This window comes from Gymnoscopelus microlampas (genome assembly GCF_963454915.1).
Source record: "Gymnoscopelus microlampas genome assembly, chromosome: 14".
Taxonomy (NCBI): Eukaryota; Metazoa; Chordata; class Actinopteri; order Myctophiformes; family Myctophidae; genus Gymnoscopelus; species Gymnoscopelus microlampas.
Genome location: NC_139951.1, coordinates 14592808 through 14606474, shown reverse-complemented (window position 1 = coordinate 14606474; position 13667 = coordinate 14592808). Strand labels below are relative to the sequence as shown.

The following is a 13667-nucleotide window of genomic DNA, read 5'->3' as shown; positions in this document are numbered from 1 at the left end:
GAACGTACTACCATCAGGCACATGAACCACCAAAAACACATCCATGACGACGATTAAAACGTACTGGATTGCACAAGTCCACAATGTAATACATGAAAATCCAATATCATACAATACAGTACGACAACAAGGTAAATGCAATATTTGTGCAGGGAGCCCAAAATAGCGGCGTATGTGCAAGATTTGGGGATTCCGCCTTTCCATGTGTGCTCAGTGAACCTACCTGGATAAATAAATGTAAAAGAAAAAAAAAAACGTGCAAGGTAATGCCGTTCAGAAATAATAATAATACATTTCCAAGATCGTTTGACTTTTTGACCTGACGTTTCCGTTCTTCTTTCCCAGACTGACAGGTTGGGTTCTTCTCAAGCTCTTCAATGGATTTTTCTGGAGCATCCAGATCCACAAGGGACAGCTGGAGATGGTGAAGAAAGCTGCTACCGAGGTGAGCGACGCACCACAATATACTGCATTCACTAACGTAGAGAATCACAAATCAGTGGAATTTATGTGTCAAGTACTGTAGGTACAAGCAGTGAAATGCGAGTGCGGCAAGGTCCGGAATACTCTGCATCAACACAACAATAACAATAATTGTTGGAGCTATTCACTGTTTAGTTTTTATTTGTTTTGTTTTGTAGAATTATTTTGATTACAACTGTATCATTATTTCAGCCAATTTGTGTTTCAGTTAAATACTTTTATTTTGAAGGTGGTGGGCAAAGACAGACGATAGAATACCATCATGTTTTCTGATTTTCCTGTAAGAAGCAGAATGCATAATTCCTGCCTTGGACACTAGACTAATTTCCCTTCCCTGTGTAAGAATCACTATACCTGGTGCCTCAGTGGCTCTTTGAGTTTTGTTTGTTTGATTTGAAGACAAATCGCCGCTACAACATTAATAGTACACAGTTATCGCTTGTCCTTGGTAAACTTTAATGTATGGAGACCCAATACAAATTGATGGGTATGGATGTTAACTCTTATCAAAACTTACTGGTTGGTATGTACAGTACATACACTTTGGTTTGTTTCATAGTTCGTAAAAGTACAGTAGAAAACATAATATTGTAATTTAACTGACCTAAGTGTACCTGTAAGGGCTTATTAAGCCCTATTTCAAAATGAGCAAAAATAGCCAGTCTACAAGCTCAACACAAAATTACGAAAATCTTTGAAAACATCTAGGGACGCTAGGTTGAAAGCTGTTGAATGAACACATGAGGATTTGAATGTGTTGTTTTGTTTCCACTGTGTGTTTGTGTGCAGAACAACGTACCCCTGGTCTTCCTCCCCGTTCACAAGTCTCACATCGATTACCTGCTCATCACCTTCATCCTCTTCTGTCACAACATCAAAGCCCCACACATCGCCGCCGGAAACAACCTCAACATACCTATCTTCAGGTGAGACTTCTTCTTTTAATCGAAGTGGAGTGGTCGTTGTGAGCCTGATTTTCTGATCAGCCTGAAACTGATTTCACAGCTAGAGCGACCTGCTGCTTCAGTCACAGTGCAGTGGAGCTTCTCAGAGGTGAACTGGGAAGTGTGTTTTTATAGAACTTATGTTGTGTGTGTGTGTGTGTGTGTGTGTGTGTGTGTGTGTGTGTGTGTGTGTGTGTGTGTGTGTGTGTGTGTGTTGCAAACTTATATGTGAGTTATTGTGGGGGTGGGGTAGGGTTTCATCAACGCTGCATCATTTGAATAAGTTGGTTTTAAAAATGCTTTTTGTGTGTGTGGGAGGATGGGGTTGGGGGGGTTTACTGTACGTTGTATATATCTTTGTACATCATTTTGTGTTATCTTTAATGTGAAGCAAGCATGTATAAAATGCTATACCATTAACTTGACTTGACTAGAGATCAGCACTTAGAAGGGGATTAATCTACTCACAGCCACCAGTAGTGAAATAGGCCATAGAGCTCGGTTAAAAGGAAATGGATTAGAATGGGCTCAGTCTTGATCCAAGGTGTGTGGCCCAGGGTTATGTGTGCCATAAGGTGACATCAGCTGTCACACAGCTTATCTGACCGCAGCCTATCAGCTTGCACTATGCTTCAAATAGGATTTTAAATAGTGTATGCCTGACAGATATTGTGTGGTGTATAGGAGATAGTGCTGTGCTGTCTGGGAGTTTTACAGCCGTGAACCTTTTATCATTTCAACTACCCCCCAGTCTGATATGTTTTTTATCTCTGTGTCCTCAACCTACACAGTGTTACTCAGTGTTAATTGTCTCCGCCAGGCCGAAGGCATGTTGGCGCTATAACAGACGATTTCTGTTTTTACCTATAACTGCACGGATCTGTGTAAAACTTTGTATGCGTACTCCCTAGAGGCCAAGGAAAAACCTTTGCCCTGTATTTTTCACATCTGCCTTTTATAGCGCCGCCAGGAGGCTGACTTATGTTTCATAGTCATGTGATCAAGACGGATCTGTTAGATTTTTCATATTCCATCCTGATTGGCTAAGATTGACATCTAAAGTTTGCAGGAGTAGCCTGTTTTTAACAAAATGCCGCAAATGAATGCAGCGTCTGATTGCGGTGAAACTTTGCACACACATTCACACTACACCAACATTGACCTATTATAGCGCCACCAGGAAGCCGATTTTCTGTGGGAAAAAATAGTATATTACTCCTACAAATTTTGTCCAAACATCATGCAAATTGGTACACATTAACTCTATAGTCAAGTTGATCAAGACGGATCCGTCCAATTTTTCATATTCCATCCTGATTGGCGAATTCCGAACATTGCTGGCCCACCATAACATATCTGACCTGGTGCAGACCTGTGCTCCGAGGAGCACTTTTGAGATTTACACTCAAATTTACAGACCCGTAAGTGTTCATGTGGTTCCTAACAATCAGTTATTTAGCTGGGGACAAAATGAAACTCCCTCAAGGACGCCTAGGCGTCCCCGCACTCCATGTTTAGAACCGGTGTTCTACAGGAAATGCAACGCATTATTGTCCAAATAGCTATGTTAATCTCCTTCAGTGTGATTTTGGAATTTTGCATGCCACAGCAAATCCACTAATGACCCATGGCAGTTAATACCAAGACAAATCCGGAACTTTATTTAGGCCGTTTTTCTTTAAAATTCTAGACAGAACAGTGTAGAGAGAGAGGAAACTGAAGGCATAGACATGCATCACAGGTCTCTCCAGCCAGAATTGATCCAGGAGCATCGCAGCTGTGTGGCCAGCGCCGCATTATGCACTCATCCACTGTTGTGCCCCACCCACATCGACTGATTGATTGGCAAAAATGCATTATGTAATATCTGTCAAAAGGATAAAACAAAATAAAACTCATTGAAACCTCCTAATCATACTGACTGCTTTGTGGCAGCGGTGGCCTAGTGGTTAGAGGGGCGGCCTTGATACCGGAAGGTCCCTAGTTCGAGTCCCCAATTCATCACAACAATCATGAATCACCGCTGAATAGCCCTTGAGCAAGGCTTCCATGCAGGGTCCGGCTGGAAACAAGTTTCGTACTTAGTCCGACCCTGGGTAAACAACAAACTTTGCTTTGCTTTGCTTTGCTTTGCTTTGCTTTGCTTTGCTTTACTTAAGTGAATTGTAATAATACATGAAAATAACTGATCTACAAGCTCACAACACCTTGAGTTGCGACACATTGTGAGCCTGTCGATCTGCTATTTTCGTTGAATGTTAGCCCCAGAGTTCATGTGGGGTTCATGTGGTTAAAACGTTAGGATTAGGACGTGCGTCTTAATCTGATACATAGATGTTATAATCTGCTATATCTCCTGTTTTGCAGCACGTTGATCCGCAAACTGGGAGGTTTTTTCATCCGCCGAAAACTAGACGAGATGGGAGACGGCAAGAAAGACGTTTTGTACAGATCGCTTTTGCACGCGGTAAGTCCTGCAAGTCACTAAAACACTAGAGTGATTAAGGCTGCACGTAGAGTACCAGGTTCACGGACTGCTGTACTAAGGTAACCTTTCTACCCATGTGCCTCATTGTTTGCATCACACCACAGGGCTGGTTTTAGAAACACATGTCACACTTTTTGAATGGCTGCTACGCCTATTAAAGGCTTTACAGTGCATAGCACGTCATGATACAAATATTTGACCTCAAAGGACCTATCCAAACATTTTCCATTGTCAGTGAGAACAAACATTCCTGTGTCAAACCTTGAATGTTTTATCCCTGTAGTGATAATCCTGAAGTCTTTGCACATCTCTCTGCTAATACACCAGATGTTGTTGTTGTCAATGAAAGCTGCAAGTCAGTTTCTGTCCTTGAAGTGGCCTGCACCTTTGACTCTTGCTTTTATAACCAAAGTAATGAAATAGCAGCCGCTCCTCGATACCATCGCAGAGCTAGGTTATATAGGTGCAGTCTGCTTGCTTTTGTTTTGGCAGTTTCGGACGCGTTCATTGGCTTCAATGACGTGTTCAACAACTCGGGATGCCTAAAAAAAGCAGCCAAACGTCTGGCCAAAAGTTCTGTGCTGTCTCTTCTATTATTGGTTGCCGCCAAATACGTCGATGACGTTGTTACTCATACCCCCGAGGATGTCTGTGTATTTGCTGACTGTACTTTTTATAGCACCGTGTATTATTGGTGACTCTGTACTTGTACCCTCTTATGTGGACATAAATAAATCATGAAAGTGTGCGCGCGTGCGTGCGTGTGTTTGCTTGTGCATGTGAGGGTTGCTCTGTGAACGTGCAACATATGTTTCCTATATTGTATATTTGCTTTTGTGTGTATTCATCTGTCCGTCAGTTGACAGTGTCTCAACAAGTGTAACAGCCTCTTGGGTTGAAGCCCCCCAGGCTTTGGCCCTAATCTCTGTCCCTTGTGGTCTGCCCGGGTGACAGGATGGATATGAGTGTAGCTAGCTGACCTCGCTCACTTAGCACCGCTGTGCTTCAAAAGGCTTTGTTATGTAATGGCATTAGTCTATGGCTGGGGCACTCTAGTTTCAATTTACACGGCTGCCAAAAGCCTTTTTTTTTAATTGACAGGGGAAAAAATCATTGGAATTAGTTTTTAACCCATTAAGACCTGGTACGCATCGCTGTACAGAGGCAACACAGCTGGCTGTTTTGTGTCTTGCTCAAGTACACTTTGACTTAATGTCAGAACATGGTTCATGTTCAGGACATGAACCGGGAACTTGCTGGAACCTTCATAATTCACCTCCAGTCATCACATAAAAAGCCCTTGTCGCCAGTGCTTTTTGTGAAGACAGAACAAAGGTCTTGACAAATGACAAATGACTTAGACCCTGAATGTGTACTCTGTGCTCAGCTATTTGCATAATGTGGTCCAACAAGCTTCTCTGACTGAGCGGAATTAATTGAATTAATTGATGCCTCGCCATTATAAGCTACTTATTTGATACAATACTTCACAGTGGGAAACGTTCAAGCACAGTAAAATGGATGGGCTGTGTGTTGGTACTGGTAGCTTGTAGATAAGAGAATGTACTTGAGACCCATGCAGGCATTGGAAACGGTCACTCTGCTTATCTCACGAGAACAACTGCATGATGTTATAATCGTTCCAAAACTGTTTACCACAGTTTTACCTCCAACTTTCTACCATACTGTAACTGTACATCCTACATGCCTAGAATTATGAGCCAATTCTTATTTAAGTTACTTTAACTTAGCTGTACTCATTTTTATTTTTTTGCGGTTATGTGGACACAATCTATTATTTTCAATAACCATTTATAAATTATATAACTAATATAAACAATATATAAAAATAAATAATTAAATACAGAAGTCTAATACTTTTTAATGGCTAAAAAGACAAACAACACACTGCAACCAAGTCGGACTATTTTCATGGATATATGCTAAAACTCGTTTTTAGCATATGTCACAGGCACCGGTGTGAACATTTTAAACTATGCACTGAAACGTCAGTTGCCCTTGGAGTCAGTGTTGCCAGATTCTGTGAGAGAAACAAGCAACCAGGTCTAGGAAAACCAGCCCAAAAGAAGCGACTATGGACCACACGAGCACTTTAACATAATACATCAGCTATTTGAAAATAGCAGATCTACACGCTCACAACGCGTCGCGATGCGACGCGTTGTGAGCTTGTAGATCGGCTATTTTCAAATAAAATCCTGCGGGGGAAATTATAATAAGCAGATCTGGCAACCTTGCTTGGAGAGCGAGAAGAAAACACTATTGTTATATCATCTTACTTCCCCAGCTCACTGTAAATCCCATCTCTGTTTCATGCCAAAGTATCTAGCTCTCCAAAGCCGCCTCCATGCAGCTGTGTATACATACTGTACCCAAGGAACGAGCGTGACACAGCAGGGCCCTCGCTGTTTGTGTGTGTGTGTGTGTGTGTGGTGGGGGGGGGGGCGGGGGGGAGTGTGCATGTGTAAGGTGAAACTGTGTCCCCAACACTGTGGGTGACCGAACTCTGACCTTCAAGTCGCAGTCAGACTGCGTGCGTGCGTAGTAGTGTAGCTGACACAGCTGTTATCCTCAGTTGACGCATTGACTTGCCTTTGCTATCTGCTTTTCCTGCTCGCTTATTTATATGCTAGTCGTGCTGTTACATGACTGACAAGCAGAACGCGGATCTGATTAAGGACATGGAAAACATTGAAAACAAGGATTTTTGGGGGGAAAAAGCAGGTGTGCTGACTCAGCGCTGTCCCAGTTGCATATCGATAGTGTGGGAATCAGTTATGATCATTCCATCATCGGCAACATGGTACCAGTGTTGCCAGATTCTGTGTCAGAAACAAGCAACCAGGTCTAGGAAAACCAGCCCAAAAGAAGCGACTATATGGGCCACATGAGCACTTTAACATATGCATCAGCTATTTGAAAATAGCAGATCTACAAGCTCACAAATGTTATCCTACTTACTTTGTAGCACTTACTGTGCTTTTTTTTGTTTGTTTGTTTAACACACAATTATCCTGTTGTTGGTTGACATGGTTAACCACTTTCAACACAGGCAAAAACAAATTCCAAACCTTTTCAAAAATAGTGAAAATAGCCAATCTACAAGCTCACAATGCGTCACGATGCGAACACATTGTGAGCTTGTAGATTTGCTATTTTCCTACGCGACACCGTCGCACGACAAGGTGTAAAATAGGGCTTAAGTGGTAAATTACTCTCACCTTGCACTTTGATAGATGGTAAAATGCCTGAGTTGTAAATTGTCAAGTACATTTCCTCTCTTGTCTGTGTGACTGTATGTGCCTGTTTCTGAATGTGTTACTGTATGTACCCGTTACTGTGTGCATATTAGGCCTGAGCTCAATTACGGTAGTCGAATAGTCGACTAATTAGTCGGGGGGTGTCTGAGTCGACTGGCAATCTCTTAGTCAAATTATAAAAAAATAATGAAAAAAAGGTTTTATTTTATTTTTTATTATTCGACTGAGATATTGGCCTAGTTTGTTATATTAATTGACTAATAGTTAGCCAAAAATAGGATATACATCATGATTTATTGGGAGAAACCAAGCAAGTATATGTTAAATCAGACACTAAGCACCCCGACAGCCCAAATGGAATGTTCCTGTATTGCATAACATATTTATTTGCATGATTTGACTGAGAGATTGGCAGTCGAATGCCAATCTCAGTCGAATTATGCATTTCTTTTTTTTTTTTGGGGTGTTGCATTAGTCGACTGCCAGTCGACTATTGGCAATTAGTCGCCAATCAGATTCGACTATACAAATCCTTAGTCGGGGACAGGCCTAGTGCATACAGTATGTGCCTGTGTCTCTGTTTGTGTTACTGAATGCGTGTGTCTCTGTTTGTGTTACTGAATGCGTGTGTCTCTGTCTGTTACTGAATGCGTGTGTCTCTGTCTGTTACTCAATGCGTGTGTCTCTGTCTGTTACTCAATGCGTGTGTCTCTGTCTGTTACTCAATGCGTGTGTCTCTTGTCTGTCCCACTCCAGTACACGGAGGAGCTGTTGCGTCAGCAGCAGTTCTTGGAGGTGTTCCTGGAGGGCACGCGCTCGCGCAGCGGGAAGCCGTCTCCGGCGCGGGCGGGCATGCTGTCCATCGTGGTGGACACGCTGAGCACCGGGTCCATCCCGGACGTGCTGGTGGTGCCGGTCGGCATCTCCTACGACCGCATCCTGGAGGGCAACTACAACAGCGAGCAGCTGGTGAGCTGGGGTGGTGTGTGTGTGTGTGTGTGTGTGTGTGTGTGTGTGTGTGTGACTGTGTGTGTGTGTGTGTGTGTGTGTGTGTGTGTGTGTGTGTGTGTGTGTGTGTGTGTGTGTGTGTGTGTGTGTGTGTGTGTGTGTGTGTGTGTTAGAGCTGTGAACTTTCCTCAGAAATTATATTCGAATATTGGTCTTAAAAATTGGCAGATATTCCAATATATTCGAATATTATTATAAAAAAATATATCATTTTCTTTTTCAAAAAACTTTTTTTTTCAAAGAAAATAATTGACAGAAACAATACAAAAAATAATGTATCGAGTGCTCGGATCCAATAAAACATCATTTGTTTGTTTTTATAACTTGATACATTGTTTTTTGATACATTGTTTTTTGTTTTTTTGAGAACAATGAACATTTTTGTTCATTGTTCTCTGCTTTATTGTATTGAGCTTGAGGACACCATTCAGAGTAATAGGTCGACAGAAGAGTTCAATGGAGAAGTGGCGCCATGTTCTATTTCGGTTCCTCAAGCTACATTATTAACTTGACTATTACCTTTCTTAATCTCCCGGAACACCTCTTGCATTGACTTTGAATTCAGTTTGTTGGTATAACATGTACTGTTAATTTGATAATTACAGCACCGTAATGGCCTAAACTAGCTTTTAAAGAGTCCTGTACAAAAACCCTAGATTACTACAGGTGCAGTGCATTAATATTAACGATGTTGATGTCCCACCAGGGGAAACCCAAGAAGAACGAGAGTCTGTGGGGCGTGGCATGCGGCGTGTTCCGCATGCTGAGGAAGAACTACGGCTGCGTCCGCGTCGACTTCACACAGCCCTTCTCCCTAAAGGTGATGAATATAAGCACACACACACTTACACTACGCAATACACACCCACGTAATGCACATTCACTCATTCAGAGAGCCAGTGCAGATATCAGCATTTAACCCTTTAAGACCTGGAACGCATCTGTGTCACTTTTTGATTTGAGCTAAAAAAGCATTATTTTACACTTTGGCTATTCAAAAATAGCAGATATACAAGCTCGTAGCGCTGCACCGAGTGCCGCGCTACGAGCTTGTAGATCTGCTATTTTTTGAAAATCGTGAAAATGTGTGCAAATCTTTGAATATATATTGTTTTAAAGCAAATATTTTTTAATAAAAGCTTTTCTTCTGGGGGGTCCCTGGAACACAACATTTTGAGATGGGGGTCCGCGGCCAAATACATATAATTTTGGGGGTCCTTGACATGAAAAAGTTTGAGCACCACTGAACATAGAAACATAAGATTTTCAGAATACTGTTGTGAGACATTTGTAGAATCGGCTTGTCTTAATGGGTTATTCTTATTTATCTTGGTTTGGTTGTCGACTCTTCCTCTAACCTCTCCTGGGTTTCATTCTGTATGTTTGTCTGCAGGAGTACTTGGAGTCCCAGAGAAGTCGTAACATACCACCAACTCTGTCCCTGGAGCAGTCCCTGGTCCCGACCATCATCTCTGCAGAGTATGTTCACACACACACACACACGCACACGCGCACACACACACACACACACACACACGTGCAACATTACATCTGTCTGTTACATCTGATTCATAGAAAATCATCTCGCAAAGGCATGTTAGAACAGGGTCAGAGAGAGGTAGAGCAGACAAAAATATATCAGGCGTATACATTAGTTTAGATAATTTAACAATCAACAATATCCTCAATGAGACAATTAAACTATCTAACTTAGTTCGAGGTCCTGAAGCAGCATAGAGATATGTTTTTTTCTGAATTGCTTATTCTACTTTATATACTTACTTATAGTACTTCTAGCTGAGTCAAATAATAATCTTGGGTTTTCTTTTTGAAAAATAGTGACCTTTACCGATACTGTACTCAATGCAACGTAATTCTACGGTCTGTTTTTTCAACATCTTTATCAAGGGCACCGATAATTTGAAGAGGTGTCAGTTTCTCTCTCCTATAGGCTCTATACACAGCAGCCATATTGTGAAGATTCTGGTCAAACAGAGTCAGGGTGCTGCTGATAGTGCATATTGGCTCACTGGCCCCTTGCGGATTGTAACTCTGAGAGTGTACAAATGGAACCAAATGGACCCGCAATGGTTCCATTTGTACACTCTCAGAGTTATGGGGGTCGTGGAAATTAAAAAGTCTGAGAACTACAGTGTTACACTAAATGGAGCAGAGCCTTCATTAGTATCATTAGTAACACCTGTGAAGGAAGTGATATTATGGCTGCTGTGCATAGAGCCTATTGGAGGTTACTATGTTCCCCGGCCCTACGGGACGCTGCAGTTTGCACGTCAACACTGTGCCCTTGAGCGTCCAGAGCACACAGTGGGGTGCGGTGCTCTGTCCCCAGTTTTCTGGGGCCCCACGACGCGGCCCCCAGGAGGCGGCCCCACACCAGCACAGCTGATTCAACTGTCGCACGTTGTTCAGTCGACTCAGGTTTTTTTTTATGTTGTACTACAACAACAAACAACACCACCACAGAAAAGGCTGAAGTCTTGAGTTCAAAAACGGGCATTCATGTCGACTAAGCTTATTGGAGCATTACCAACAGAATTGTTTTATTAAGTGAAGTTGACTAGGATCGTTGTGCCGTTGCAGCAGCCTGTCCCCTTGGGCAGACATTATATTGATGCTATATTTAAGCAGCATGACAGAGCCATATGGATTACTGTTGGGAACGTTTTCACAATAACGTGGCCCAGGCACAATAAATCACTGCATTGAGACATAGTGAAACATGCTAGCACTGCCGACACCATTTTGTTGCATTGCTAACATTGTAATCCATTTTATAAATGGTTCCGCCCTGCGTTGGTTACCACCAAGTCTTATATGAAGCAAGCATGTTGTGACGATGTTGATTTCACATGTATACTGAGCGAGACCCCTCCCCCCCTCGATATGTCGCCTATATAGGTCAGGAGCCTGTTTCTGTAGTGTGAGGCAGCTTGATGTACAACCAGGTACAACCCCCTGGACATGACGCTAGTATGTTGCTGATTGCCAAGCAGGGAGGCGTTGGCTACCATTTGTATTGTCTTTGTTATGACAATTGGGGCGTTTCTGAACCTCCTGTGTGAGCCTGCAAACCTGCAATAATTGTATTGATTGACAGTCAAAGTCTTAGTTCATTTTACTCAGAAGAGTGAACTAATTGAACCATATGGACCCAAACGGGTGTGTGAAACTAACTTGATTTTTAACCATATTAAATCCAAACGGATACTTAAGCAAATTTATCTCATTTAAATATTGTTTTCAGTACACCAAAGGTACGTATCAATATACCAATTGGTTGTACACTCTTCGAAGTTAAATTAATACTGAGGATTTTAACTGTGCCAAATACCACTGCTTTCAACTTGCTACAGTATGTTGTGGTTAGCGGTTGAAAGGAAGGAACGATAATATTGGACAACTGGACAATAGGCCTGAAACCTTCACTCCTGTTAACAGTAATGAAGGATATAGGCCTCCTTCAATACAGACAGACTCAACCAATACAACAATAATATTCTTTATCTTTAATTGACGTAATCATACAAAATGTTTATTTTCGGTTAAATATGCTGGAAGTCCTGGATATCCTGTATTTAAGAGAAGATAAAGTTGTTTGGCACCTGCAGGCATAGACACAGCAACAGCATTACAAGATAAAACACCATTACATTTGATAAAAGCATATTGTACAATCCGTTAATTAGAAATTAATGCATCCCGGTGGGAGACATGACACTTTTACTGGATGTTCATGTCGATTTGCATAAAGGTTTCATGCTTTGATTGATGATTTAATTAACATTATTGTAGCAAGTGAGGATTTATGAAGCTAAAACTACGATTTAATGAAAGCAAATCCTACATAATGGCTACCATTCTGCTCAGATCAGCATGATCGTTAATTGAACGATTAAATCATGCTTTGATTGTATTTGCTCTTGCACTCCTGCAACTTAACGCTTTGGCAAGTTTCACAATAATAAATACGTGGAGTTGTACTATTCTCACAAACGTGTATGTCTACTTCAATGCAGTGTGGTATTTGTCATTTTAAACATGATAAAAGTACCGTTTTCAATTAAATGACATTTTTATAAAGAGCTAAATCACAACAAAAATGTCAGTGACCCAACATTTCCCCCCTGAGCAAGCATTTGGCGACAGTGGCCAGGAAAGACACAGACACAGAGAGAGAGACCACAATGGAAACACTTTTTTAAATAGTTGCACTGTGTACCGTCCGGGTCATACCGAAGACTTTAAAAATGGGACCCGATGCCTCCCTGCTTGGCACTCAGCATCACGGGTTGGATTGGGGACAAGTCCCTGCGACATACTAGCGTCATGTCCAGCGGGTGCACTTGTACATCAGGCTGCCTCACGCTACAGAAACAGGAGATAGGCTTCTGCCCCTATGGGCCTCAGGGCTCTGCAAGGCTTACTTACTGTGTACTTTTGAAAATATTCACAGAGAGAGAGAGAAAGAAGCAGCCAGAGAGAGAGTGGGAGACGGAGGGGGAGAGAGAACATTTTGTTTGTATGTTCTTACGTAAGCACTTTTTAAAAAGTGGTGGAGGTGGAACCAACTGTGAATCCCCCCCCCCCCCCCCCCCCAGGCAGTGTCTTAAAAATGTGCATCTTATGTAAGACTTAAATTCAACAAGTTCAACGTCTAATAAAATACAACTTCATTGTCCAAGGGGGGAAAAAAAATGTCCTTCTACCCTTCTTAGTTCCTCTTTATAATAGTCAATGCCATTTGTCAGAGGTTTTGTGTGTCCTTTTCAGGCCTGACGCTGTGCAGTTTGAGGGCCAGGAGGAGGAACAGGCCGATGAACCGTGCAGACGCCAAGTCATCGCCAACCTGGCCAAACACGTGCTCTTCAGTAAGGAACCTGTCAGCTCTCATAGCCAGAGCTTTCACCATGCTGTTTTATTCATCACCACTGACCATGGCACAGTCTGGCCAAGCAGCATACAAGTGAAGTCCTGAGTGTTTCACTTTAACTCTGAGACCGTACAAAATGGAACCAAAATTGCTCCATTTGTGCACTCTCAGAGTTACAGACCGTAAGGTTAAATGAACACCCATGATTTTCCTGTTTACTGTATGTCTGTTTGTTAAAGATTAAAGTGTGTTTCCATTTCCTTTTCAATCAAGGTTCCTTTATAGATAAAGTTTTGTCACTTGTTTCAGAGTAGAGATTCACATACTAAAATGGAGTTCTGAAATTACACTGTCATTTTTATTTTATTATTTTTTTTATTTCACTTTAGAGTTAAATCAATACCCTGGATTTGGCTGTAAAAGCATTCCAAAACCTGGCCAAACATTTAGCAATCGGCTCACAAAATGCCAGTAATAATAGTCCTCTGATGCAGTGGTTCTCAACCTTTTCAGGCCATGACCCCCCAAAATAATCATATTTGAACTGGGGACCCCCCACCCTGACAAGCACT

The 13667-nt window shown here is 41.9% G+C and overlaps 1 protein-coding gene across 1 annotated transcript in view; it reads left to right on the top strand.

Moving 5' to 3' along the window:
* gpam (glycerol-3-phosphate acyltransferase, mitochondrial) overlaps nucleotides 1-13667 on the top strand; it is a 56086-nt gene that overhangs the window by 30486 nt on the left and 11933 nt on the right. The window contains exons 7-13 of the mRNA XM_084077630.1: nucleotides 346-445; nucleotides 1273-1409; nucleotides 3795-3894; nucleotides 7953-8165; nucleotides 8911-9024; nucleotides 9598-9683; nucleotides 12996-13093. Coding sequence (XP_083933756.1) covers nucleotides 346-445; nucleotides 1273-1409; nucleotides 3795-3894; nucleotides 7953-8165; nucleotides 8911-9024; nucleotides 9598-9683; nucleotides 12996-13093 — 848 coding nt within the window. The remainder of the gene's footprint in view (nucleotides 1-345; nucleotides 446-1272; nucleotides 1410-3794; nucleotides 3895-7952; nucleotides 8166-8910; nucleotides 9025-9597; nucleotides 9684-12995; nucleotides 13094-13667) is intronic.